The sequence below is a fragment of the Eucalyptus grandis genome, chromosome 3 (genome assembly GCF_016545825.1).
Source record: "Eucalyptus grandis isolate ANBG69807.140 chromosome 3, ASM1654582v1, whole genome shotgun sequence".
Classification (NCBI taxonomy): Eukaryota; Viridiplantae; Streptophyta; class Magnoliopsida; order Myrtales; family Myrtaceae; genus Eucalyptus; species Eucalyptus grandis.
Window position 1 is genome coordinate 52,234,427 of NC_052614.1, and position 23,979 is coordinate 52,258,405.

At 41.4% G+C, this 23,979-nt stretch overlaps 4 protein-coding genes across 4 annotated transcripts; 1 reads left to right on the forward strand and 3 right to left on the reverse strand.

The window, feature by feature from the left end:
• Positions 1 to 386: 386 nt before the first annotated feature.
• Positions 387 to 2,149, reverse strand: LOC104437692. Its single transcript, XM_039308577.1, has 3 exons — positions 1,960 to 2,149; positions 1,369 to 1,866; positions 387 to 1,287 (listed from the first exon to the last, which is right to left on the reverse strand). Exons 1-3 carry the CDS (start codon positions 2,039 to 2,041, stop codon positions 761 to 763), a joined length of 1,107 nt encoding a protein of 368 aa, XP_039164511.1. The 5' UTR covers positions 2,042 to 2,149; the 3' UTR covers positions 387 to 760.
• Positions 2,150 to 6,575: 4,426 nt separating this feature from the next.
• LOC104437693 (cytochrome b-c1 complex subunit 7-2, mitochondrial) lies at positions 6,576 to 9,877 on the reverse strand. The gene is made up of 4 exons (XM_010050690.3): positions 9,683 to 9,877; positions 9,279 to 9,436; positions 7,528 to 7,575; positions 6,576 to 6,893 (listed from the first exon to the last, which is right to left on the reverse strand). Exons 1-4 carry the CDS (start codon positions 9,774 to 9,776, stop codon positions 6,825 to 6,827), a joined length of 369 nt encoding a protein of 122 aa, XP_010048992.1. The 5' UTR covers positions 9,777 to 9,877; the 3' UTR covers positions 6,576 to 6,824.
• Positions 9,878 to 11,986: 2,109 nt separating this feature from the next.
• On the forward strand, positions 11,987 to 18,952 carry LOC104439880 (potassium channel AKT1). Its single transcript, XM_010052888.3, has 12 exons — positions 11,987 to 12,567; positions 13,663 to 14,028; positions 14,453 to 14,510; positions 14,615 to 14,935; positions 15,030 to 15,275; positions 15,500 to 15,598; positions 16,009 to 16,041; positions 16,157 to 16,342; positions 16,586 to 16,777; positions 16,852 to 16,927; positions 17,146 to 17,781; positions 18,255 to 18,952. The coding sequence occupies exons 1-12, from the start codon at positions 12,326 to 12,328 to the stop codon at positions 18,590 to 18,592; spliced, it is 2,793 nt and encodes a 930-aa protein (XP_010051190.2). The 5' UTR covers positions 11,987 to 12,325; the 3' UTR covers positions 18,593 to 18,952.
• A 221-nt stretch (positions 18,953 to 19,173) lies between these two features.
• LOC104431637 (probable boron transporter 7) lies at positions 19,174 to 23,377 on the reverse strand. The gene is given in 14 exon segments (XM_039308232.1): positions 19,174 to 19,536; positions 19,622 to 19,759; positions 19,906 to 20,182; positions 20,433 to 20,752; positions 20,844 to 20,960; positions 21,058 to 21,153; positions 21,232 to 21,272; positions 21,275 to 21,404; positions 21,591 to 21,757; positions 21,872 to 22,037; positions 22,135 to 22,273; positions 22,380 to 22,572; positions 22,730 to 22,812; positions 22,944 to 23,377. Coding segments are annotated over 14 exon segments (2,127 nt in total). The 5' UTR covers positions 23,174 to 23,377; the 3' UTR covers positions 19,174 to 19,506.
• Positions 23,378 to 23,979: the final 602 nt, after the last annotated feature.

A 23,979-nucleotide genomic window follows, 5' to 3' on the forward strand; every position in this document is an offset into this window, starting at 1 on the left:
GTTTCATCTAACTCCGCTAAGCTGGTAATTGGAGCTGCAGTGGTCCTGTAGAACTTGGACGGGCAAATCAACTGCTAGTTTGATATTTAAAGTTGATGGTGTGCTCCTATATGGTATATAGCACCACCTCCGGCTTGCGAGAAACAGGAGTTCATGATGATAGTTTTGTTGTTTTTAGTGCTATTGTTTTTTTCCCGAAATTCACCAAAAGCAACTATATATCCATTACTTTCAAGCATAATTCTTGGAAAGAGCTTTTTGTCATGACCATCAAGCAATACCCATAATTCGCATTGAATAGTAAGATTGCTTACTATTCTAGAATGCTCTTGCAAATCTCCTTTTAAGGTCTGTTTTATGCGTTTCTTGCTTCTGTACTTCCAATGTACAGAACTTCAGTCAAACTAGGAGTAGTAAAGCTCTGTAGTTTAAGTACATACGTCCCACGTCAAATTGGCAATTTCCTCCAACAAGAAGTGAGCTTTTCCCTCAAGGCACAATAACTGATGGCAACATAATTGACCGTTCACTCTTTTCTTTCTCCAGGTACATTATCACTCATAAAAGAAACACTCGCCAAGTAGTACTCTTGACATTCCTACCTTGTATAGCTCTTATTTCTTGGATGATTTGCTCAACGAAAGCCACACAGAACTAAATCTCTCTTCTTCACTCCAAAACAACCGCATAAATCGATAATCAAATCTTTCGATAAGTATATGTTCGAGCCGACCTGTTGGGGCCGATACTGCTCCATCGATCACGGGAACCGGACGCTCAACAGCTTCACGTCGTCCAGAACAGGGCCACAGAGAGAAGAGAAGTCGTCGCTCCTCATGGTGTAAAACGTGCTGTAGAACATTATCCGAGTCCTAACGGACACGGCCTTGAACCGCAGCACGGCGCGCTTGTACCCTCCCTTGCCCTTCGACTCGTACGGGACCTTGACGGTGTCCTTGCCCGCGAACGCCTCGACGACCATGGACCCCTCGCAGGAGTTGCTCGCGTCCCCGACGGCGAACGAGAGCACGTACGTCTTCCCGGGGATGGTCCGGGCCACCTGCGCGATGGCGCTCTCCTTCCCCGCCACCAGCTCCACGGCCCTCTTGCCTTCGGGGACCGAGAAGTGGCCCGAGTCGATGTACTTGACCGCCTTCAGCGACTCGACCATCCAGCCCGGCAAGGGGGAGTGGTCGTCCTCGATGTTGGGAGGGATCAGGACGCCCCACGACGTGTTCGGGAAGACGTAGGGGCCTTCCTCGAAATCCCCATTCTTCAGCAAGTTCCCTGCACGGTTCATTCATTCACAACACACAGGTGAACTTACTGCAGAAGAGCACTCAATGGAGTTCGAACTGTGGATCTTACTATTGCTTGCTTTTGGAGGATAGAGGGCCCGGATGGCGACCGAGTCGATCAGGGGCCCGCAGGCCGGGTCCTCCTCGACGCCCGGGTTGTGGATCACGATCTCGGCGACGTCCCGGTCGGCCCGGAACGCCCAGGCGTACGAGTCCCACCCGTTGCTGCTGTAGAGCGTCTGCATCGGCAGGACGCCCCAGTCGGGGGCCACCGACACGTTGAGCTTCTCCTCCTGGGCGCACGTCCGCGCCGCGCTGAACGTGAGGGAGTAGTACATCCCCCGCGCCACCGGCAGCCGCTGCTTGATGGAGGCCTCGTTCCCGAGGCGCACCGCGAACGCGCCCGCGGGCACCACCAGGAGCATGTCCCCTTGCTTCTGCCCCGACTTGATGTACTCCACGAAGCCCGAGATCTCCCACTTCGGGACGGCGTAGCGGCCGACCACCACCGTGCCCCTCATGTCCGAGGCCTTGGGCCCGAGCTCGAAGTCGCCGTTCGGCAACAGTCCTGCAAACCTCGAGGCACGAACAACATCATGCAACGTGAACTTAGCAAGTTGCTACGAGTTCCCTTCATAAGCAGAGTGCAGAGAGGTGTTACCGTCGATGAAGGCGGCGGAGGCGGCGGCGGCGGCGCAGAGGAGGAGCAGCACCGCCGCTGGGAAGGCCGCTCTCGTCGGCATTAGATTCTGCGCGGCTAAAATTTGGAAACGAAGTTGTCCTTAATCTCCGCAGGAGGAGAAAAAAATGATGATTTCAATGGAGCTGGACAGGACTGGAGCTGAGAAGCACGCGAAGGGTTTGGCTTAAATGCATGTGCGAGTGCGAAAAGAGGACTGGGGTTTGGCAGAAATCACGGCGTTTGCCACTGAAAAAGGCTGCGACTTCACGTGGGTAATTTACTACTGGGGATTTGAAATTTATCCCCTTCGTACCTCATCTTCACTGGTGATGCATTGACCGAAATTCTTTTCGCAATATAAATGATTCCAAATTATACTCACGGGACAGATATTTTTACTTTAAATTTTCTTATGACACGACAAAATTCAAAATTTGTACTTATAGTCTTTATTAAAGTTTAGTCAAATGATTTTTTTTAACCAAAATGATGTAATTTCTTTCACTTAAGTCATTGAGGCATATCTATCAAAATGGACTTTTAATAGTGATCACTAACATAATATTATTATTACAAGATAAATATGTTGTTAAATAAGTATAATTTGTAGATTTCTTAAAGCTTTTTCCCTGAAAGCTTATCGATAGAGGCTGTCCAATGTCATATGGCCCTTCCCGCCACTAAGGCTGCATGTCCTTGGAGAGCTTTTCGGTCATTTCCTAATTGCTAATAAAGCATCCATACTCTCCGGTCTCAATTTGGTTTAACTTTAGGAAAATGACTTTATATTTCCTCAAGTATCTTTAAATGAATGAGCATTTTGTGAAGACAAGTGTGTTTGGAAGTGTACATGTTGCAAAGTAACTTTAAGATGAAAAGAAAAAGGAAAAAAAAGAAAAGATAAAGGAGGAGGAGATGCACACAAGAGGAGAAAATCATGGGAGAGTGACTAATGGTGATGCTAGTGATGGTGGGGAGATGGTGGCTGTGGCGGTGGCGGGGAGGTGGCTCGCCTGAGGTCAGCGACCTCAGGCGATGTACTGGGTTGAAATGTTGAATCACAATCCTCGTGACATGATGGTCCGATCGCGTTAAACAATTTTCCAGCTCAAGAGCTCGAGCTTGGTCGATGAAAATACATGTAAATACGAGAAAATCGATGTCCGAGAAAGGCGATTGAAGTTTCCAAATCGAAAGTCGGTGAATTTTTTATTTTTTTTCAATCAGGGACGCAAGCAGCATCGGGAGAGAAAAACATGCCACGAGCACGTGGGTCCACAGGGCTCGACAACGTCATATGACCTTTTTTTTTTTTTTGAGGTGGGCCCACGTGGCATCTCATCCCCATCCTCATCGAAGCAAAAACATGCACGTGGCCGACTGTGCTTGGACCGTGCGATGAACTTTTTAGTGCATGGTTTCTCATGTCACCCTTCACTGTTTCCTGCGTTACGAGGGAATGGATGTTGATCATAAAACGACGACGGATCGTCACGAGGGCGAGCCGCTACTGCTTAGTAGTCTCTCGCTCGTTAAGCATTTGAGTACTCTTACAACTTAAAAGGAAGAATCGGTGTCCCGACATGACCTGACGCCGCCTTCAGACTTATCAAACGAATGAATCAAATTAGATTGAAAATGTTCCGATTCAAATTGATTAATTTAACATATTTTAGCTCATTTTCATGGAATACCGATCCGATTTATTCCTTAACCCAATGTAGAAAAATCCATACCCAAACTAAGGTAATAGCACAAAGTGAGTGAACTTGAAATTGAGTGAAGGTAAGAGAGAGTAAAAAAGGTAAGTTGAATCTAAATAAATTATGAATCCATATTATCTCAAGTTATACTATCCTAAATCCATTTATAACTTATTTATTGAATATAACTAATTCATTTAACAATTCAACTCATTAAATATGTGTTAAAAATGAGTTTATGATCTATTTTGACATGTCTACATGCCATGCTTTTCCAATCAAGAACATGAGAGGCCATATATCAAGAATTGGGTAAGCATATATAGAGTGAGAAAGTGGCACTTCATTTTTGACGCACTCGATTGTATACTTGAGAAAATAAAGTCACGATTAATTTACACATCGAATCAATTTCATTGGATTCGGATAATTTGACCTTAACATCTGACCTGATACTAATTTCGATATGATCTATCATGACAATTCATCGTGTCACCCGGGTGAGCGAAAGGGTCGTGACCCTCGACAAAGCCGGGTGAAAGGAAAGCCTTTCTATCCTTTTCGATTGTTTTGAGTTTAACATGACAGGGTAGGCTCCCCTTGACCCGTTTCGATCCAGCTCCATTTGCTGGGGGAAAAGGACATCAGGAGCCGCTTCCTGATCTTGCAGTGCATCTACCCAACCGTGATACGAAACCATTCATGTGCCCTCTTCAATGAACTTGTCTCCTGGCGGATGGGATAGCGACGAAAACTGTCCTAAATTCTGAGCCACGAGAAGGAAAGGAAAAGGAGAAAACAAAATTAAAAAAAAAAAGGAGGAAAAAATTGTATGTTTATAGATTTATCGATCACAGAGAAGTTCAAGTAAATTTCCCAATGCTAAACATTTTTGCAAAGTAAATTGCTAAAAAATTTTGAACATTTTGTTTAGACCCCCAAAATGCTATATAGTTAGGAAGTGTTAACCAAAAAGAGATAGTGTGCATAAATTTTGGAAATAAATTATAAAAAAAAGTTATAAACTTTTTAATTTGACTAATTTAATCATAAATCTTTTGATGATTTACCAATGTAGTCATTCTTGTCAAAATTGGCTAGAAATTGCTATTGTGGCAACTGGCTATCCCACATGGCACAACCATTGAAATTGGCGCGGATGATTTGTGCAATTTCTTTTATAATTTTTCTGATTTTTTTTCCTTCTTCTTCCATTGATCGCTACATCTATGTCAACGATTATTGGCCAAAATTGTTTGGAAAAATTATCTTAGCAAATTATTAAAAAGTTTAATACTAAATTGGCCAAATTAAAAAAGCATAGGATTGAATTTGCTAATGTATAATAAGTTGAGGTTTTTTGAACAATTATCTCTAGATTTAAATTACCCACGACAAGAATATAGATGAGTAGACGTTCCATTAACTCAATAAAGATTTTCACCGTGAATATTATTATGAAGTGGCTAGTTCCCTTGTTGGATCTTATGACATATGCATGCAATATCTGCAGATTCATGAGAACGTGTCGAACCGCTTCTTAACTTTAGTAACATAATGGAACATGAGTATATCAACATCTAGCACGTAGGGAGAGCTAAGTTGCTTATAAGGCAATCCGATGTCATTCAGACAGATCGAAGAAAAAAGGCTGTCCGAACAAGAAATTCGAGTCGATCGTTAGGTAGCTAGTACACGACATGCAGACCCTCCATTGAAGAAGGGCCTCATGCGAGCACATGGAAATGCTTCCATAATAGAAATTCCCTCTACCCTTGAAAGATTTCGATGTCGAGTCGCTAGCAATGAACCGTCCGAGCGGTACAAGAGTCGCGTCAACCGACACGAATTGATCGGCTCTGCTCCGCTAATAATGCACATGCTCCAGGGCCACATAGTAAATTGCAGACCGACCTTGAAATGTTCCTGACACCACCACGAACAACCTAGGCCCTCTTACCAGGTACTGAGAAAGCTACAGGATGTGTTCGTGTGTCGGTGCTGTCATTAAAGAGGCTGGTTATTGCGGAGAACAGAAGGAAGGTTCGCTCTGCACGATGAGAACCTCTCGTTATATTCATTATTGCCTAGATTAGACAGATCATGGCCGATCGTGAAGCGCAAAGGCCTGCAATTACATTGGCCAAATTCGATTTTCTAGTGTGTATATCGTAAACTATGTTTGGTTTCCCCTTCTGATGCTATTTGTAGCTGACACTACAAGAAGAGCAAGTTGACCCGTTCGGTGAACGAAAATAAGATAGGGGAACACTGCAAACCCGAGAATGAAAATACAGAACAAATTCTAAAACAGATAACAAGAAGGGGAGTTATTGCTCACCAACTACCAGGATTATGAGCTTAAATCCCACCGAAGACCATTTCCTTGAGATGATCTCCTGTCCTGCTAATTACCCAGTTGCATGGGAGCACCGCCGTGACTGGATGAAATTCACTAGAAGCTCTGAGGGACCCCAACATCCAAAATGGAAAAGACATATAACATTGTAGATACTGAAGTTACATTTGAGAAATGTGAAACTTTATTAGTAAGGCCCATTCTCTAAGTGACCACCAACAGTGGGAAACAATAATGGCTCTGAAGCTGTCCTGGAAATGTCACCAGGTCAATAACTGAAAGATTGCCAAGTTAGAGAGGTATCACCTGAAACCATTCTAAATTGGAAAGCTTTCACAGATGCTAAGTTCAGATGCAACATATTAACATTATCATATCTGGAAAATGAAGAATGAGAAGAAAGGACATTGATATTTCGCCCATGAAATTGTCGTACAACAGGAGCTGCATCAGCCACTAGCTTCCCTATACGTATCTGAGCCAGTGAGAGATTTCAAATTCTACTCCACTGTCAAACTGATTCGAAGCTTCAATTTCAGGAAGGAACATTTTAACTCTTCAACAAGTACATGGGAAAACATATCCCTGAGCTGATTTTATTGCAAGAGGCATAGTACGGTTAAACAATTCATCAAATAGTAGTGAAGGAGGGACCAACAACTACCAAAGCCATCTGGCTTATGAAACAATGAAACCTTAAATATGAGATTTTCAAGGCCAAAAATCCAACAGGAATCTCAGGAATTGGAAAAGAGTGCAAAGCTGAAGGAAAATTGCACTGCTTAAGGAATTGTGCGTTGATAAAGAGGCAAAGCTCCCAAAGCCTCACGTTCCGCTCTCTCTTTCTTTACCTATAATATTAGAAGGAAAGTTAGCACAAGCTCACTCCAGTACAGTGTAAGTCAAGCTTCAAACTGGTCATGCACATCACAAATTGTAATTAACTACTCCGGTCCATATATTTAAAACCAAATTCCAGTTTTGCAGAGTTCTAAAAGTATTGTGCAGATAAAATGTCCCGAAAACATGTGCAGTGACCGGGTGGTGTATAAACATCTAGAATGCCACCATTCTTACTGTAATAGGTCCAATCATTCTCCAGCCATGGGCAATATCTTAGATATGCAAGTACTCAAAGGTCACGGAAGCCCATTTTTGGGTTTTTATGTTTTTCTTTTTAAAGATCATCTAACTCCGCATTCTAATGGTCTATTTCCTTGCTTATCAGGGGATTTCTATTTTATTATTATCTTTTTGGGATGATAGCATGATTTTGGTTTTCACCATCATCATGCATAAAGGCCGGACGTATAAAATTCAATGATCAAGTATCTTATAAGAAGAAAGCCTAATTATTCAAAGAACCAATGTCAACAGTATTACTAAGAATAAGACAGCCACATGAAGCTTAACATAATATTATGACTGCCCATCAGAGAAGCCAGGCACAATGCTCATTATAGTGGGTTGAATAAGAGAACTCACCAGAGTCAGCATGTCCTGAAGGTAGCTTCTGAATGGAGTTTGCATAGCCTAGGAACAAAAAATTTACGTAAAAAAATGGCACAGATCAGAATATACTGACAATCTGCACAATGAATCCATCCACAATAATTTCTTTCTCAATAACTGTCAAAACAGTGCATAAAAATGAAAAGATTGGCACTGACATAATAGACACTGCCATCCAAGAGATTGATAGTATAGTCTCCAATTCCCATTTGTTTAAAATGGGCAACCGCATAAATTGTTTTATGGGTAAACTGGACAAACAACTGAAACTTAAAGATCTGAAATTCGGTGACTAACACAGTCTCTGCTTTTATGATATAAGTTATAAATAGCGTAGAAACCCATGCCATGCAACGAACTGTCTTTCACTTATAATTTGCCATAGGTTGTCCATTGTCACAATATATATCGAGATATTACGTGAATCTAGGTAATGTAACAGCTACGAGCATAGGTCTCTAAGTGTACTTGTGTATAAATTAATAGATTGATGGATGGTGTCCACATTCATGACAAACTAGTCTTCTGGCACATGTTCAGCATTGGCTTGTCAGCTATAAACATAGAATCAGAGCTTTATTCTAAGAAGCTAGGACAAATGAATGGATAACATTTTTTTTTTTTTTTTTAAAAAGAAAAATCATTACGATTGAAAGTGACAAAAAGAAGGCAATGGCAATAATAACTTGACAAAGCTGTGACTAAATCCTATATTGAACCTATAGGTGCATGAGGTATGAGTTTGCAAAAGAGCTACCTATACTGCATTCTGCCATGTCTGGTGGTAAGATGTATATTGAGAACACACAGAGGGAAAGAAATGGATGTTGTTTATCTTATTTACATAAGAGATGACTAGGGCCTCAGTTTGCCCTTTAATTTTACAAGGTCATGTCATAACTCACAAATTAAGTTTTGTATAGTTTTTTAGGATTCCGTGCATAAGATTGTGCACATCACTTGATCACCAAAATCTTCAAAGGTAGTCATTCTTCAGCTTTTACAGGGAGGAACAAATCAAATCCAATGACATGAGACTCAAACTGGTAAAATGTATTATCAGGTTGGCCCGTGGTGTTAAAAGGACCATCATTCTAAAAGTGAATGGTGAATGATGGTTCACAGAGTTATTATGGCCCCCAAAAACCTAGCTAACAGGGGCTCTGGCAAATATGATAAGCAGCCATGCATCAATGCAGAGTTCTTCTCTGTCAGTTTATAAGCCCAGAAATCGTGTCCAAAGTTTACTCATTTATCTTCATAAAATTACAAGTCAAGCAGATGAACCACCTAGTACAAATGCTGAATTCAAAGGGTGAAACTACACATGTCAATAGAGCTTAATCTGTTTCAAAATGCATCAACTTGGACAAAACATCTAACTGGCAGATAAGAACAGGGTAAGCCATATAACGCAGAACGATGGTGGGCTGGTTTAAAACAATACCGAATGATCCAATGACCGTCATTGCACAATGTTGTTACTACATTTCAGTAAACAAACTAACTAGTTCACTTCAAAAGTCGAAAGCTAAAGCGAAACAGCAAACCACGCCCCAACATAAAATTTGCCCAAGCACATGGTGCTCATTGACTGAAATCAAGCACTCATTTACTCATAAAAAGAGTTGCTGACTAAAAACACAAGCCTCGACTAGACTACCAATCCAAAGCTAATCAGGCCAACACAAATCCAGCACAACTTCACCCAACAGTGTCATTACCTGAAGATTTTCGGGAAGATACTCATGCTTCATGGACAGGTCCATGGCGCGCTTGAGCCGCTGGTTGCGCGCGTCCACAATCTCCCTCGGCAGCCGATTAAGCGCCTCCTTTACGTCGAGCTCATAATACCCATCATACAAATCATCATACCGCAGCCCTGCATTCCCCAACCGATCATCCGATCACAAGGCGGTCATCATCGAAACGCGAAAAGCACTCACTTTCACGCTCAACCCGAGCAAATGAACGCGACCCAATTCAAAGAACCTCCGAAACCGGCGGCGCGCAATGCCAGCTCAAACAATCGATGCAGTCAACGACCCGAACGCACGCAGCACGCACGCAGAACGCGAATTCAAAAGGAAGAGAAAAATTTAGGGTTTCGAGGGGATCGGGAGAGGACCGTAGTGGCGGAGGCGCTTGGAGATGGTCTTCATGTGCTGAGCGGCGAGCCAGTTCTTCTTGGGATCCAGGAACGACTGCAGAAACGACGACATCGTCGGCCTCCTCCTCGGCGAGAGCTTTTCGTCTCCGCGACAACCTCGTATCCTCCCGAGTTTTACAGATCAAATGGTGCCTCCGACGACGAGAGGTTTCAGGGAGAGTGATGAGCAGATCCTCAAGCGGCGTCGTTTAGCTTGCCACCTGTTTTTCTGCTCTATTTTATAAAAAAGCCACAAAAAAAAAAATTTGTCAATTGTGATACGTTTATTTTAAACTTATTTTCACGTGACACATTTATATAAATTTTAAAGTAAATATACTGTATGAATATAATTTTGGGGTTGTACAATTTTAGGGTAAATACGCCGTATATGTATAAATTTAAGATTTTTTGTGTCACTAAAAATAGTTTGGCATAACACCCGTCATAATGGCATAGTAGTTGAGCTTCAATTCCTTTTGAGAGAGGTCTAGAGTTCAAATTTCTGCATTGTTTACCTTGTTGGAAAGGAATCCACGACTTGTCCGGGGCAGAAAGGGTTTACTTCGCTGAGAAGCAGCGCATGGAGATTCATTGGGTATCAAAAAAAAAAAAAATTGGCATAAATGTATCATAATTGGTAAACTTTTTGTTACTTTTGCCCTTTACTAAAATTGGCCACTTCTTTTTGTCCATTGAATGTTGCATTAGCTTGGCTTATTTTAAGCAAAACATTACCTTATATTAATAACTCTGAAAAATATGAAAAAGAGTTCAAAGATTTTAATCAAATTTAAATTAATTTTACCGATGCATATAGAACATTTCCCATGTGAGAAATGAACTTCAGTATGCGATTTAATCGTTAAAAATAAATTCTATCACCTAAAGCATCGTATACATATGATCGTATATATTGATTATGGTCCAAAATTCACTTGTTTGAGATAGGAATCTATGTGAAATTGTTACGTGGACTTGATTAGGGTTATTTGTAAATCATCTTTGTAGATTTAGTGTACGATTATAGTTGAAAAAAAAATAGTACAAAAAGGGGATTCTAAAAATTAAAATGAGGTCACTTTTGATAGTCCAAAAGATATTCGTGACTAGTCACGGGACGTTTGCAGGAAAAAGAAAAAAGTAGAGCCGGAAGCAGGTGTACGGTCGTTAATTAATTAGTGCATAAAAGGCTGATGAAAAATTTTCATGCTTTTCACTTTTTAAAAGTTGGCATACCCGAAAGAATAAAAAAAAAAGCAATCAGAAAATAAAGATTGTATGCCAAAAAAAGAAAAGAAGTAATTTAGAAGATAAAGATTAGTTATTTCCCCTATAACAACATTTTGGACTGGATTTCCTTACCAAAAACATTTTGAACGGGATTTCAAATTTACCTTTCAAAACATATCTCTTAATCATATTTCCGATTATTGGCTCAAAAATAAAACATCATATCTTGGATTCACCAAATCCTTTTTTTTTAAATCTAATTTGTCAGAAAATCCAACTCAAAATTTTAAATCGACAAGTATAGGGAACCTCACACACACACCCACAAAATAAAGACCATATTTTAGCAATATTTCGACGTGGTTCATATGTTAATAGCAATAATGCAAAAGAAATAAAGAATAATGACATAAATGGTTATTAAACTTTGTCCTGATATACAATGTGGTTCCCAACTTTTGATTCATTCAATATGGTGTTTGAACTTTTGGTACATGATTAGATTAGTCCTTTAACTATATGAAAATATTTAATATTGCTCTTGAACTTAATATGGTGTTTGAACTTTTGGTACATGATTAGATTAGTCCTTTAACTATATGAAAATATTTAATATTGCTCTTGAACTTAAATCAATGAAAATATATCATTAGATATTTTCATATAATTTAGAACTAGTTTGAATATTTACAGAAATTTAAATATCACATTAAATAAAACTGAAGATTCAAGGATAACATTGCACATTGAGCTAAATTTTAGGAATTGCATTAAATAAATTAAAAGTAGTTCAAGAATCTTATTAGACTAAAGTTCATAAATCACATTTAATAAATTAAAAATCGAAAGATATATTACATATTAATTGCAAAATTTAAGGACCATCCTCGTCACTATTATCAAGAATAACTCGGCGACAGCAAAAAGAGGAGGGCGAGGATAGGCAGGCAAATTGCGATTATGCGAGGGGGGCAAAATAGTAAAACTGAAAACTCTGTACTTAAAATCGCATGCATGGCGACGGCGAGAGGAAGAGGGAGAGAAGGAGAGAGAGAGAGAGAAAACGAGAGTCACGTACCGTAGCTCCAAGTTCACGCAAGATCGCGTAGAACACCAATCCCATCTCATCCTGCGCACGCCCAGGAGAGAGAGAGAGAGAGAGAGAGAGAGAGAGAGAGAGAGATCGTGGGATTCCCGGGCTCCTTCTTCCTTCGCTGTCTTGTCTCTGGGATCGTTTCGCAGCATATCTAGATGATGTTCTTGTAGTTAACGTAGAAGAAGAATCACAGAGAGAGAGAGAGAGAGAGAGAGAGAGGGTGGTCTGTTTCTTCCCTTCATTTTCTGGGGAGGTGGGTTGACGGAGTTGGAGGCCGGCGGGGGCAGGAGGAGATGAAGAAGCGGGCAGGGACGATGTTGAGGAACCCGATATCGATGTGCAGCGGCGGGGACAGGGGTGGGGACGGGGGCAAAAGCCCCGCGGGGAGCGTGCACGACCGGGAGGTGGTGGAGCGCCTGTCGCGGGACGAGGAGTACAGCATGAGCAAGGGCATCCTCCCCTCCCTCGGCGCAAGGACCCACCGCCGGGTCAAGCTGCGCCAGTTCATCATTAGCCCCTTCGATTACCGCTACAGGTCCTTCCTTCCCTCCCTCCCTCATCGTGTCTCCCCGTCGATGGGATGGTTCCGCTTCGTTTTTCCATAGGTAGAGTGGATTCGGCAAGAATTTCGCATTGGTAGGAACCCTTGTGCGCTTCGGACAGACCGGCGAGTGTTGCGCCTGATCGATGGACGGCCGGTCTGTACTGTTGCAGATCGTGCATCTCCATAGAGTTCGTGAAATTTGATTGGATTGGTCGAGTGGAATAAAGTCGACAGTTTTCTTGGCCATGCTGTTTAAATCTTCTTTCCCTTTTGTCGGATGGTGCTTTTATTTCCATGACAGGTTCTTGGTCCAAATGACCGGGGACATCTTTTCCCCTCATTGAGTGGAAAAGCATCAGGAGGTTGATGTCCATTAATGACTTCGCTAATCATGCATTATGCAAATCCTAACGCTTGGTCAGCTTTGCTTTGTTGATGCATCAATAGGTGATCTTTGAGGGTCTCTGCAATTATCATGCATCATTTGTTTCGAGCGAGTGCGGTTGTTTCTTTGAGTGCCATCGTGGAGCTGAAAGCGGGTCTGTCCTGTGCTTTTCCTCTTTCAAGGATGAATTATGTTACAGTGGTTTGTAGCTTTCATCAATTTCCCTTAGAAAATGTCTCCTAGTTCACTGATTAACGGTCTCTGCTGTCGTCTTGCTTTTCAAGTCCTTTGTCAAGGGATGATTAGAACGAGGTGTGCTTCACTGATGGCACACAGTGAACTCTCTGCTTAATGCCTGACGACTATTCTGTGATGACATACCTTAATCCAATCTCTTGTCATTTTTATAGTAGATGAGTAGCTTCTGCTCATGGCATAGTCGAACTTGGGGAAAATTAGATCTCGCTGATCAATAGACAGACATGTATTTCCCTGTGGACATAATACTGGACTCATCTTTGAACAAACCTTTGAACTACCTGTGATACAATTCTTCATTTGATCGGTTCTTATTGTCTTGAAAGAGGACCTAGCTTTGCCTTGATATGAAGTTCTATCTTAAGATGGGTTGAGTCCTCACTATCTCATCCACTTCTTTTGTTCTGATCTGGAGTGCTTCTTAATTGGGACATATTGTGCAGACTCTGGCAGTCATTTCTGGTGCTTCTCGTCTTCTACACTGCATGGGTGTCACCATTTGAGTTTGGATTTCTTGAGAAACCACAGGGACCTCTAGCGATAACGGACAACGTTGTCAATGGATTCTTTGCGATCGACATCATATTGACCTTCTTTGTGGCTTATTTGGATAAGACTTCATATCTTCTAGTTGATGATAGGAAGAAGATTGCTTTGAGATATGTGACTACTTGGTTGGCCTTTGATATTATCTCAACTATCCCCTTTGAAGTTGTTAAAAGTATTTTACCGTCTCCTCTCGAGCAGTATGGCATATTTAACATGCTTCGACTTTGGCGTCTTCGAAGAGTCAGCTCGATGTTTGCCAGGTAAAAAGATTTGACATATGTGTCTAACCTCCTAACTGACTTCTTATTTTCAGTTACCAAATATGGTGGAGATTTACTGTTCCATGATCACTGAAATTGTTTGCACTAAAGTCTTCATTTATCTTGCTTAAATTGATCACCAGTAAGACATAGGAACATTGACTTCTATTTCTCTGTAGATGAGCTTGTCCCTGTTATATGTCATCAGTTCAATAGATATGTTTAGAACTTGATACGTGGTTTTATCTTCTTATGAATATAAGTATCACTATGTTGTCTCGTTGTTCTTTCAAGTGACAAGTGCTAAAATATTAAAATGAAGGCAGCATTTCACTTTTTTTTTTTTCATGGTGACCTAGTTTCCAGCTCTTTGCTTCCTCTTCCAATTGTTACTTACCAATTGTCTCCTTCTTAATGCTTTCAGATTGGAGAAAGATAAGAACTTTAACTACTTTTGGGTACGGTGTGCGAAGCTGACCTTTGTGAGTGTCTTTACTTGGAAATGCAGTTTTCTGTCCTTATTGTTGCTCTTAAATTGAGTGTTCCTTTCAAGTAATGCTCAATACACTATTGGCTTGCCCTTTAGGTTACTCTATTTGCAGTGCACCTGGCTGCGTGCTTCTATTATCTCCTTGCTGCACGCTACAAAGACCCAAAAAACACATGGATTGGGCTTACAATGGGGGAATATTTCCATGAGAGGAGTCTGGGGATTCGTTATGTTACATCGATCTATTGGTCGATAACCACGCTTACTACCACTGGCTACGGTGATTTGCATCCTGTGAATACGAGAGAGATGATATTTGACATCTTCTACATGTTCTTCAACCTAGGACTGACTGCTTATTTGATTGGAAATATGACCAATTTGGTCGTCCATGGCACCAGCCGAACCAGAAGATTTGTTAGTACACTCTGGACCATTGCATGCATCTGGACTAGTCTTCGCATGCCTTGACACTCTCTAGATTCTGATGTCCATTTCTTTGAAACTGCAGAGAGACACAATCCAAGCAGCGTCGAATTTTGCGCAGAGGAACCAATTGCCTGTTCGCCTGCAAGACCAAATGCTGGCTCATATATCTTTGCGATATAGAACCGATTCAGAAGGTCTCCAGCAGCAGGAATTTCTTGAAGCCCTTCCTAAGGCCATCCGATCAAGTATCTCGCACTTTCTGTTCTATTCGCTTGTTGACCAGGTGTACTTGTTCCGTGGGGTTTCGAATGACCTGCTTTTTCAGCTGGTAATGAGTTTTAAGTTTATCTTATCATCTCTACTGGTGCCATGGATGAAGTATCAGACGTCTTTAGACAGTTGTCTTCTGTTCATCAGGATCCATCTAAATGCATGATGATTGTCATTTTGGCCTGATTTGATTTGTCAAACTCAATCCCGTCTAGAGTTAAAACACTGGCAGATGCTGCTTATGTTGAATTTCCATTCATGGTTGCAGTCTGCTCTTTGAAGGTGTCAGAGATGAAAGCCGAGTATTTTTCTCCAAAAGAAGATGTGATTCTGCAGAATGAAGCGCCCACAGACTTGTACATTCTGGTCACTGGTGCTGCGGTAAGAAGTTAGTAATCATTCCCCGGTTCCAGTTCTATTATTTATGCAGTACTGGGAATGCGTACAGTCTTTTGGTCTTTGCTTAAGAGATAGAGTTAAGCAGAAGTGCATAAGACAAGCTGGTTCTCCAATTAAAAGTAGCCTCGTAACTTGTCATTCCTTCTGTTTGAAAATATACAGAAATCGAACTACTTATATAGTCCTGTGAAAGTTCAACTGAAGGAAAAAAAAAAGTTCTGTGAAAGGATCTTACGGTAGAAAATATTGCTTGCTTTACATGGAACATTTGTTTACTTTTCCTTTTCTCTGGACACGAAATTTTGGATACTTTCCTAGTCCAAACACTTGATGTATCATTTTTTGTGGGATGTTCTTTAAGTCACTGCTCTGACATTTTGGTCTATGGACAGGATCTTATTATGCAAAGAAATGGAATAGAACAGGCAAGTTTGTTAAGTTAAGAATGTCTCATCCAATTTCTTTTCCAATAAGTTTATATATGTCCGACTCAACTCTGATGAAACCTTGGGTGTTTACCCCTGAAACACTTGACTGCAGGAAGTTGGTGAGGCAAAGAAAGGAGATGTCTGCGGCGAAGTAGGCGTTCTCTGTTACCGGCCACAACTTTTTACAGTCAGGACAAAAAGATTGAGCCAGCTTCTACGTTTAAACCGGACGTCATTTCTGAATATTGTTCAGGCCAATGTTGGAGATGGAACAATTATCATGAACAATCTACTTCAGGTAGGCTATGCAACTTCACTGATCAAGTATGATGTTTGACTTATTGTCTTGAAGTTTTTCTCCTCACCTGAAACTGACAGAAGCAAATGCCGTTAATTATGGAAGACAGACAACCACAAACATAGATGTTTCGGTTGAAGTTGCTTTCTGATCCTCGATTTGTTCAAACAGAACCAACTCTGCCCAATTTTATGTGCAGAAGATGAGAAATTAATAGCATTATCTGTTTTATGCTTCTTGCAGCATTTGAGAGAACGGCAGCCATTGATGGAAGAACTACTGGATGAGACGGAGCACATGCTTGCTCGGGGGAATATGGAGTTGCCTCTTAGCTTATGTTTTGCAGCAATGAGAGGCGATGATCAACTATTGCACCAGCTTTTGAGACGCGGTTTAGATCCAAACGAAGTAGATAAAAATGGAAGGACAGCGATGGTAGGTCACTTTGTACTTGAAGATTTCATTTCCATTGTCTCCTAATTCTACATTTGTGACTCCGCATGTAACAGCATATTGTGGCATCTATTGGAAGTCAACATTGCGTGACCCTTCTTCTAGAGTTTGGAGGAGATCCTAACATCAAAGGTACTCTACTCTATTGGCATTCAAAACCATTTTTGCTTCAATATTGCAATTTGTTTACTAGTTGGAGCATTTCAAGACCAATTTTGCTTGGAACATTAATGAGATAAGCACTGTGTCCAATTTCTGTCTCGCGCCTAGTTGTTGCTGTACAATTTTCACCAATCTTATCGATGTTTTGGAGAGATGTGTCGGTAGTTGTGATGGTATTTGCTATGCAGATTCTGAAGGAAGTGTTCCTCTTTGGGATGCCATAGTGGGGAAGCATGAATCCGTGATTAAGCTACTTTCAGACAATGGTGCAACGATTTCATCAGGTGAAGTGGGCCATTTTGCTTGCACTGCCGTTGAGCAAAACAATCTAGAACTTCTCAAAGACATAGTCAAGTATGGCGGGGATGTAACACTGCCCGCTAGCAATGGAACTACACCACTTCACAAGGCTGTATCCGAGGGAAACATTGAGATAGTTCAGTTCCTGTTAGACCAAGGAGCTGATGTTGATAAACCCGATGTGTACGGGTGGACCCCTCGGGCTTTGGCAGATCACCAGGGCCATGAAGAGATAAAGTTTTTGTTCCAAAGAAAAAGTGTTATCACCATCTCAAGTGGGCAAGGGTCTGGACATCCAAATAGCATCCCTAAGAAACTGGCGGTGCCCCATCTTGCGAAGTACCCAAGCGAGCCTGCGATACGTTCGGCTCTCGGTAAGCACTTGAGTGAGCCCACGATTCCTCCATTTGGACAGGAGTCCATGCCAACTATTGCAGAGGTTAATTGGTCAGATAATCGACGTCGCCGTAAAGCCAACAATTATCAGAATTCTCTTATTGGGATCATGTCAGCTGCAAATACAGGTATAGAACTATCGCTCCTATTATTTCAAATATCTCTAACCTTTTTGGAGTATTTAATGGTATTTATGTACGATATCCTCAATCAAGGAGTTCGATATCACTAGGATGATTAATTTGATATGGCAGGCTGACAGTGAAACAGGTTGGATGAAGCAAATATATGAACTATCTTATTAGCTTATCAGCATTGGTACTTCCCTTTGATAATTTAGTTGGACATTAGAGGCTTGAGCACTGAACTTGACGTTGGATTTCATGAGCTTAAGAAAGATAAAGCTATATTTGGACTTCTGCATAAGTCTCTGAGTTGTTCTTAGAATTGACGTATCATGTATTGAGATTGTCTCTGATTGCTCAGTCATGAATCTGACATCGTACAATTATCATTATGCAACTAGTGATAGAAAATGTCGGCTACTTATTCCCTGAATTTCGCAGACAAGTCTTTGTCACATAGTTTGGATTCTATGCAGGCGAGAAGGAAATTATTTCATCACCTGGCAAGTTTGTTAATTGGAAATTAGGCAACCCTCCAGCTCGTGTAACGCTCAGCTGCCGAGAGAAGGGTGAACTCGCTAATAAGCTTGTACCGCTGCCAGAGTCTATAGAAGAACTTCTCCACATTGGTGGCAGAAAATTCGGATTGACTTTTACAAAAGTTCTGAGCAAAGATGGAGCAGAAATTGAAGAGATAGAGCTCATTAGAGATGGCGATTTTCTAATTCTGGTTGCTGAAGATGGAGATGATAACTCACAACTACCAAGGAAAAACGAGTCAAAGGATACAGATTCCTTCTCAAGGTCACCATAAGCCATTCGCTAATTGAAATCTTGAGCTTGAGGGTGCAGTAATTGATGGTGTGATTTGGACATAATAATTTTTTCAAATTTTCGTTTCCTTTCCAGTGTTTCTCCCATGCACTGCATGTATAGTTGAGAGTACACATGGAGGGAACAGAAAGAACTGAAGGATTTTAGCGAAGATAGATGGCTTATACGTTCAGGAATAAATGCCATGTAGTGAAGCAAAAGTGTTAGAATCCGCTTAGCAGGTGAAGTTTTAATTTTTGGTTGGATGATTGTACTATGGATGAACTCGGTGAACCTTCTCCCCGGTCATCTGTAACTTAATACAAATAAAGAATTTATGGATACAGGATGTTTTTGCCAACATGTCCTCTTCCCTTTTTGCCTGTTCATTATCTTATTCATCATTTTCCTATAGATGAAGTTGAAGGATTTAAGAGCAGACACTTCAAATAGAACCAACATGGTGCCACAGAATATTATTGCAGTCACAAATGCAGCTTAGATATTTTAATTAGGTTATTCAGTTGAAGTCTGTTGAACTGTCCTAAAGCGTTCCCGCTTTTTGACCAGCAAAAACCAGCATTTGCATAAAACAGCTCAGCACTCTCAATAGAGTCCAAATAATGCTTGCACAAGCTAAATTCTGTTTACATGTCTCAGCAATACTTTCACTTTTTAACCCTTATATCCTTCCCTATCTCTAGTTCCCCTTCAAATGTATATCGTAAAAAATTTGAATAAGGAAATTTTTTTCGTAAGGTGGTTATCCTGTGGAAGACAGCTTCCAGCAATCGGTACTCCAGTTTTTGGCTTTTTCCTCAGCTCTTCCTTTGGCCTGTATATACTCTTGTCAACAGTCTATACAGAGGAACTCGAACTATGCTATTCAATGATATTAGGAAATTTATCTAAGTATCATTTTCGAGAGGCATCTTCTGAGCGAACCTACAGAACCGAAAGCCAGTGTAAGTGCAATTGAACTGGAAAAAATGTATGATTCCTTCATAGAGTGAAAGTTTTGGTTCCTCACCCGAATAAGCATCTCTTCTTTGAAGCTCACAGTTCTGAGCTTCAACTCGCCTCTACTTGTTGTCATCTCGTCCAATATCTCGGCATCATTGAAATCTTCTTCGCTCTCCTCATCACCAGAATCAGATGGTCTTATGTCCTGCTCATGCATTAAACGAATGTTTGATTCATTACAAAAGTGAAAATGTTTGGAATTCAAACGAAAATGGAAAATTTTTTGGAAGACCGATTCCAAGCAGCATTGTAGTTGTGTGTTAATTTTTCATGACATATGGGTAGGCATACCTTGAATGAGAGGCTTCGACTGCGGTATGGGGTAGCAGCGATTTCCTCGTACTCAGCAGCGTCCAACTCCTGAAGATGATCGTGCTTAAACAGCTTGGGAAGTATGTGCTGCCTTATGCTTATAAGAAGGAAGAACGGCAATGGGAACAATATGCCGGCAATAGGCACCGTCACCCCAAAACAGATGAGAAGATACACAAATTGGAAGAGCGTAAACATTGCGATGGATTTGAATGGTACTGATTCGACAAATGAAGCATGAACTCCTTCCAGAACTCTGCTCACAAAAAGGAAAAGTGAGATCAGGACAGCATGATAATGACCTGCAAAATCGTATATAGTAAAAGCATGATATCTGGAGTACCGTCTGAATAGATCAAATTTGTTAGTGCATATTAGGTATTTTCCACTCTCAAACACCACAACTTGCCTTTACTCAAAAGCATAGTTAAGTTGCAAGCAACCCCCGGATCACCAGATCAAATCAATCTAAAAAGCATGACCAACTTGTAAGGTCCGCAGCTTACTTGTAACGTCGACCGGGGGTGATGAAGAGAATCAAAATCCTTTCCCAGAACTGATTACCCGGTAGACTATCAATAGCCATGTAGGCAAAGTAACCCCAAAGAACTGATGTAGGTATTAGTTTAATGACAGGTATCGCACATACTGATATTCCCACAAGGCATGATTGCAGCAGGTTGCTCATCCTTTGTTCATTGACTCTGACGGGCAAGTGGGCGTCGACATACTTCTCGGGGTCAAATTTAGTGTTTCCGTCTCCTCCATCATCTGCTTTCAAAACCGCGTCCTTCAGCTCCTGCAACTCCTTAACTGTGGAAGTGAACTGCAGGAAAAAATCCACCACGCTCAATGCCAAGTAAAAGCTACGCATATTTGCCCAAATGGAGAAAATCAGGCGTGCTAATGAAACTTACAGTTGGAGTCCTGTCCATTTCAATGAACACTTCTTGCATCTTTCCATAAATCTCGGAGTTGGTTGCCTGTTGCTTCATGCATTCCTTTGCGCTCTGAACCATCCTCTTTCGAATGATCTGCACCAAACCTCCTTTTAAGCACAGTCAAGGAAAACAAAAAATGATGCTTAGATGCTACCACTAAAGATAGAGCTTCTAAACATTCCGTCCGAACCTGCTTATTGAGAACGGCTAGACTCTTAGTGTGCATAGGAGACTGCGGGAGTACTCCATTGGAAGGAGGAAGTCCAAGTAATCCGCATAGCAACGTCTGAGATCCAATATGATAGTGCTTAGCAAAAGGTTAGCCTAAAATCCTATTTTAAAGGAAATGGGCATAATCAGGTACCAATAGTCCAAGCAAAAAGATGTCGTAGTGGTAAGCCGACGTTTCTTGAGATTGAATTCCTTCTGTTGAGCCAATTGTGAAGCCACACTGTGGTCGAAGAAATACAACCCTGCTATCATCATTGCTGGTATAAAAGCAGCAAATATGTATGTAGGAGGAACATTCCACATATCCTGCAAATTAAGGGACAAAGGTATTGGATTTGCATAATTTATAATTTTGAAAAAGTTACTAGATCATAAGGAAAGGGGAAAAGAACGCAGTTACCAATCTTCAAGACCTTTGGAATAACATAGAGCAACCTACGTAGATGTCTTGATACTTTTGGTGCAATAATATCAAGATTCAATAAGTAATACCTTAATTACTGTCCAGTGGTACAGAGAAGCAGTATCCCAGGGGAGTGGACAAAATAGTCTCCTTGGAACTCCATTGGGAACTCTTTTCGGAACTGCAAACGACAACGCCGTCCAAGTAAGGACCATAAGAGGAACGCCATAATCAGCTATGAATCCACGGAACCAGCCTGATGAACAGAAGAAGGAAGCTATCAGGAAAAATGGGTAAAAAAAAGCAGAAAATACTACTCAGAGAACAACATATATAAAAATAACCAATAACAAAGGTCGAATTTGTGTACCAGTGGTATATCGCCAAGACCTTGCCTTTCTGCTCTTGAGAGCAGTATAGAGCAGGCCGGTAGCAAAGATACTGGCAAGCAATCCATTTGTATAGAGCCACTGGAATTGATACTTCTCTAGAGCTGGGTTGTCTGCTTCAGGGATATTGAATTCGCTGATTAAACCCTGTTGAAGAGGTACTCATGAGGATATAATAACCACCAATTCATCTAGTTCTGTTCCAGTAAAGCATTTTTCAAGCCGCTTGTAAGCTATGTGGTACCTTGATGGCCTCTTGAATGAAGAGAACAGTAATCAACATGCCAAAGAGCTCCCCTGCAATCCTAGTGAATTTTGTAATGATCGTGCAGGCATTGAATATGGCAAGAAGAAATAGCAGCAATGCTGTCCAGACACAGACCCTGCAATTGATGCCGTACCGTAAGTCGACCGTATACATGTTCTGATTCAGGACACCAACATAAGCCCTACATGACCATAAGAAATAGGATAACTTCAATTCCTTACCACCCAGCCCAAGCCAAATATAACTCCGCCCCAAGGTCTGACCTCCCCTTGGCAAAGTTGTACAGATAAGTGTACATTATAACAGTTGGCTCCGCGACCCCTAAGATCAACAGAGGCTGGCCACCAAAAATCGAGTGGATAATCCCACATATAGCAGTCGAAGCTAAAGTCTCGACCGTGCTTAAACTGCCATCTAGCATTCGATAAAAACATAAGTACATGATCAGTGTTAAAAAAACAGGCAAGATCAAGAAAACAAATGCGAAAAAGTATAATCGACAAAGGAAGCTCAATCTCTCTCCTCAGTGAACTGCAATTTTAACAAATGAGAGCGAGAATCGGCCACTCACTGGTGTCTCGACTTAGCTGCTCCCCGAAGGCTATAACAGGAAGGGCGGAAGCAAAGAAGATATACGCTGTCGGGGCTAAAATCCTGAGCATAAAGCATCAAAACCACCATCAGCAAAAAGATCTAGGAAGATGTTCTCTTTTTTCCAAGGACGAGATCTAATTCCTCAGCTGCATTCCAGAAGCTAAATCAATCAAGAAAAAAGAAAAAGCTACCTCATGCCTGAACAAAACCCACAAGCCCAGTCCTGCTTGTAACACGCGGCTCTCCCTCTGACATCTTTGACGATTCCCTTGAAGGGGTCTTGAGATTCTCCATTGCTGCTGCTGCTGCAACAAAAAGTTGTTAACGGGGTAGTCAGAAACACGACGAACAGAACATGGTGGTCGCATTCTTGAAGATACAGAACATGGTGCACGCGTTCTTGGAGATTCAGTAGCAACATTGTTGAAGAAAGAGAGAATGCTTACTACAAGTTTCTCTCTCCCTAGCTCTCTCTCTCTCTCTATCTCGGAGGTAGCAGAGATTAAGAATACTTGTAGGAGTCTGAGACTGAGGCGGTGACTGTTGTCGTTGTTGACCGCAGTCACGTTGGGAGCTTTTCTTGCAGGGGAAAGTAGAACACGTCGTTTCTCGTGTTTCGCATGAATAAATAATTTGCAGTGCCCCCCCTCCTCTCTCTCTCTCTCTCTCTCTACCATTGATATTTGCGCGTTTTCTATAGCTGGACCTGGACGTACCGCAATCAAAGGGAGAAATGTCTTTTGGCCTCGAGCGATGCGATGTGACGCTTCACGGGAGGAGGAAATTAGACGCTCAAAAGGCGTTTCTTCTTGGCCCGCCCCACCCCATGAACCACCCTTTCCTCACAAGGCAAAAGGAAAATTTGCTTCTTGCCAGATCACGTCGGCCCGATATCGACCATCACCGGTAGAGTCTCGTAATTGTTTCTAACGATACGATCTGTAGGAAAACCGCAGCAAATGCCAAAATGTCATCAGCGGTCAATACGGGTCATTGTGCAAGAAATTCGAGCGAAAAAATCGCATATTTTGCACTCATAAAATTTCTCAGAAATTTTGACTTTTACTTGACGATTGGAATTGTATACCTCGATATCTTGTCTGATCTATGTGATATAGACACGAAGTAATATCTTTCTCCTCGATATCTTGTCTGATCTATGTGATATAGACACGGAGTGATATCTTTCTCCTAAGAACCGTATTATATTGATTTAGTAAGAACTAG

Bases quoted from the DNA above. Each gene is read 5' to 3' on its own strand.
- LOC104437692 (XM_039308577.1), bottom strand. From the start codon at position 2,041: ATGCCGACGAGAGCGGCCTTCCCAGCGGCGGTGCTGCTCCTCCTCTGC. The intron at 1,867-1,959 runs GTAACACCTCTC...CGAGGTTTGCAG, and splicing joins CTCCGCCGCCTTCATCGACG to GACTGTTGCCGAACGGCGAC. The intron at 1,288-1,368 runs GTAAGATCCACA...TGAACCGTGCAG, and splicing joins TCCTCCAAAAGCAAGCAATA to GGAACTTGCTGAAGAATGGG.
- LOC104437693 (XM_010050690.3), bottom strand. From the start codon at position 9,776: ATGTCGTCGTTTCTGCAGTCGTTCCTGGATCCCAAGAAGAACTGGCTC. The intron at 7,576-9,278 runs GTAATGACACTG...TTTTGTTCCTAG, and splicing joins ATCTTCCCGAAAATCTTCAG to GCTATGCAAACTCCATTCAG. The intron at 6,894-7,527 runs GTGAGTTCTCTT...CTAATATTATAG, and splicing joins TTCAGGACATGCTGACTCTG to GTAAAGAAAGAGAGAGCGGA.
- LOC104439880 (XM_010052888.3), top strand. From the start codon at position 12,326: ATGAAGAAGCGGGCAGGGACGATGTTGAGGAACCCGATATCGATGTGC. The intron at 14,029-14,452 runs GTAAAAAGATTT...TAATGCTTTCAG, and splicing joins GTCAGCTCGATGTTTGCCAG to ATTGGAGAAAGATAAGAACT. The intron at 15,599-16,008 runs GTAAGAAGTTAG...GTCTATGGACAG, and splicing joins TTCTGGTCACTGGTGCTGCG to GATCTTATTATGCAAAGAAA.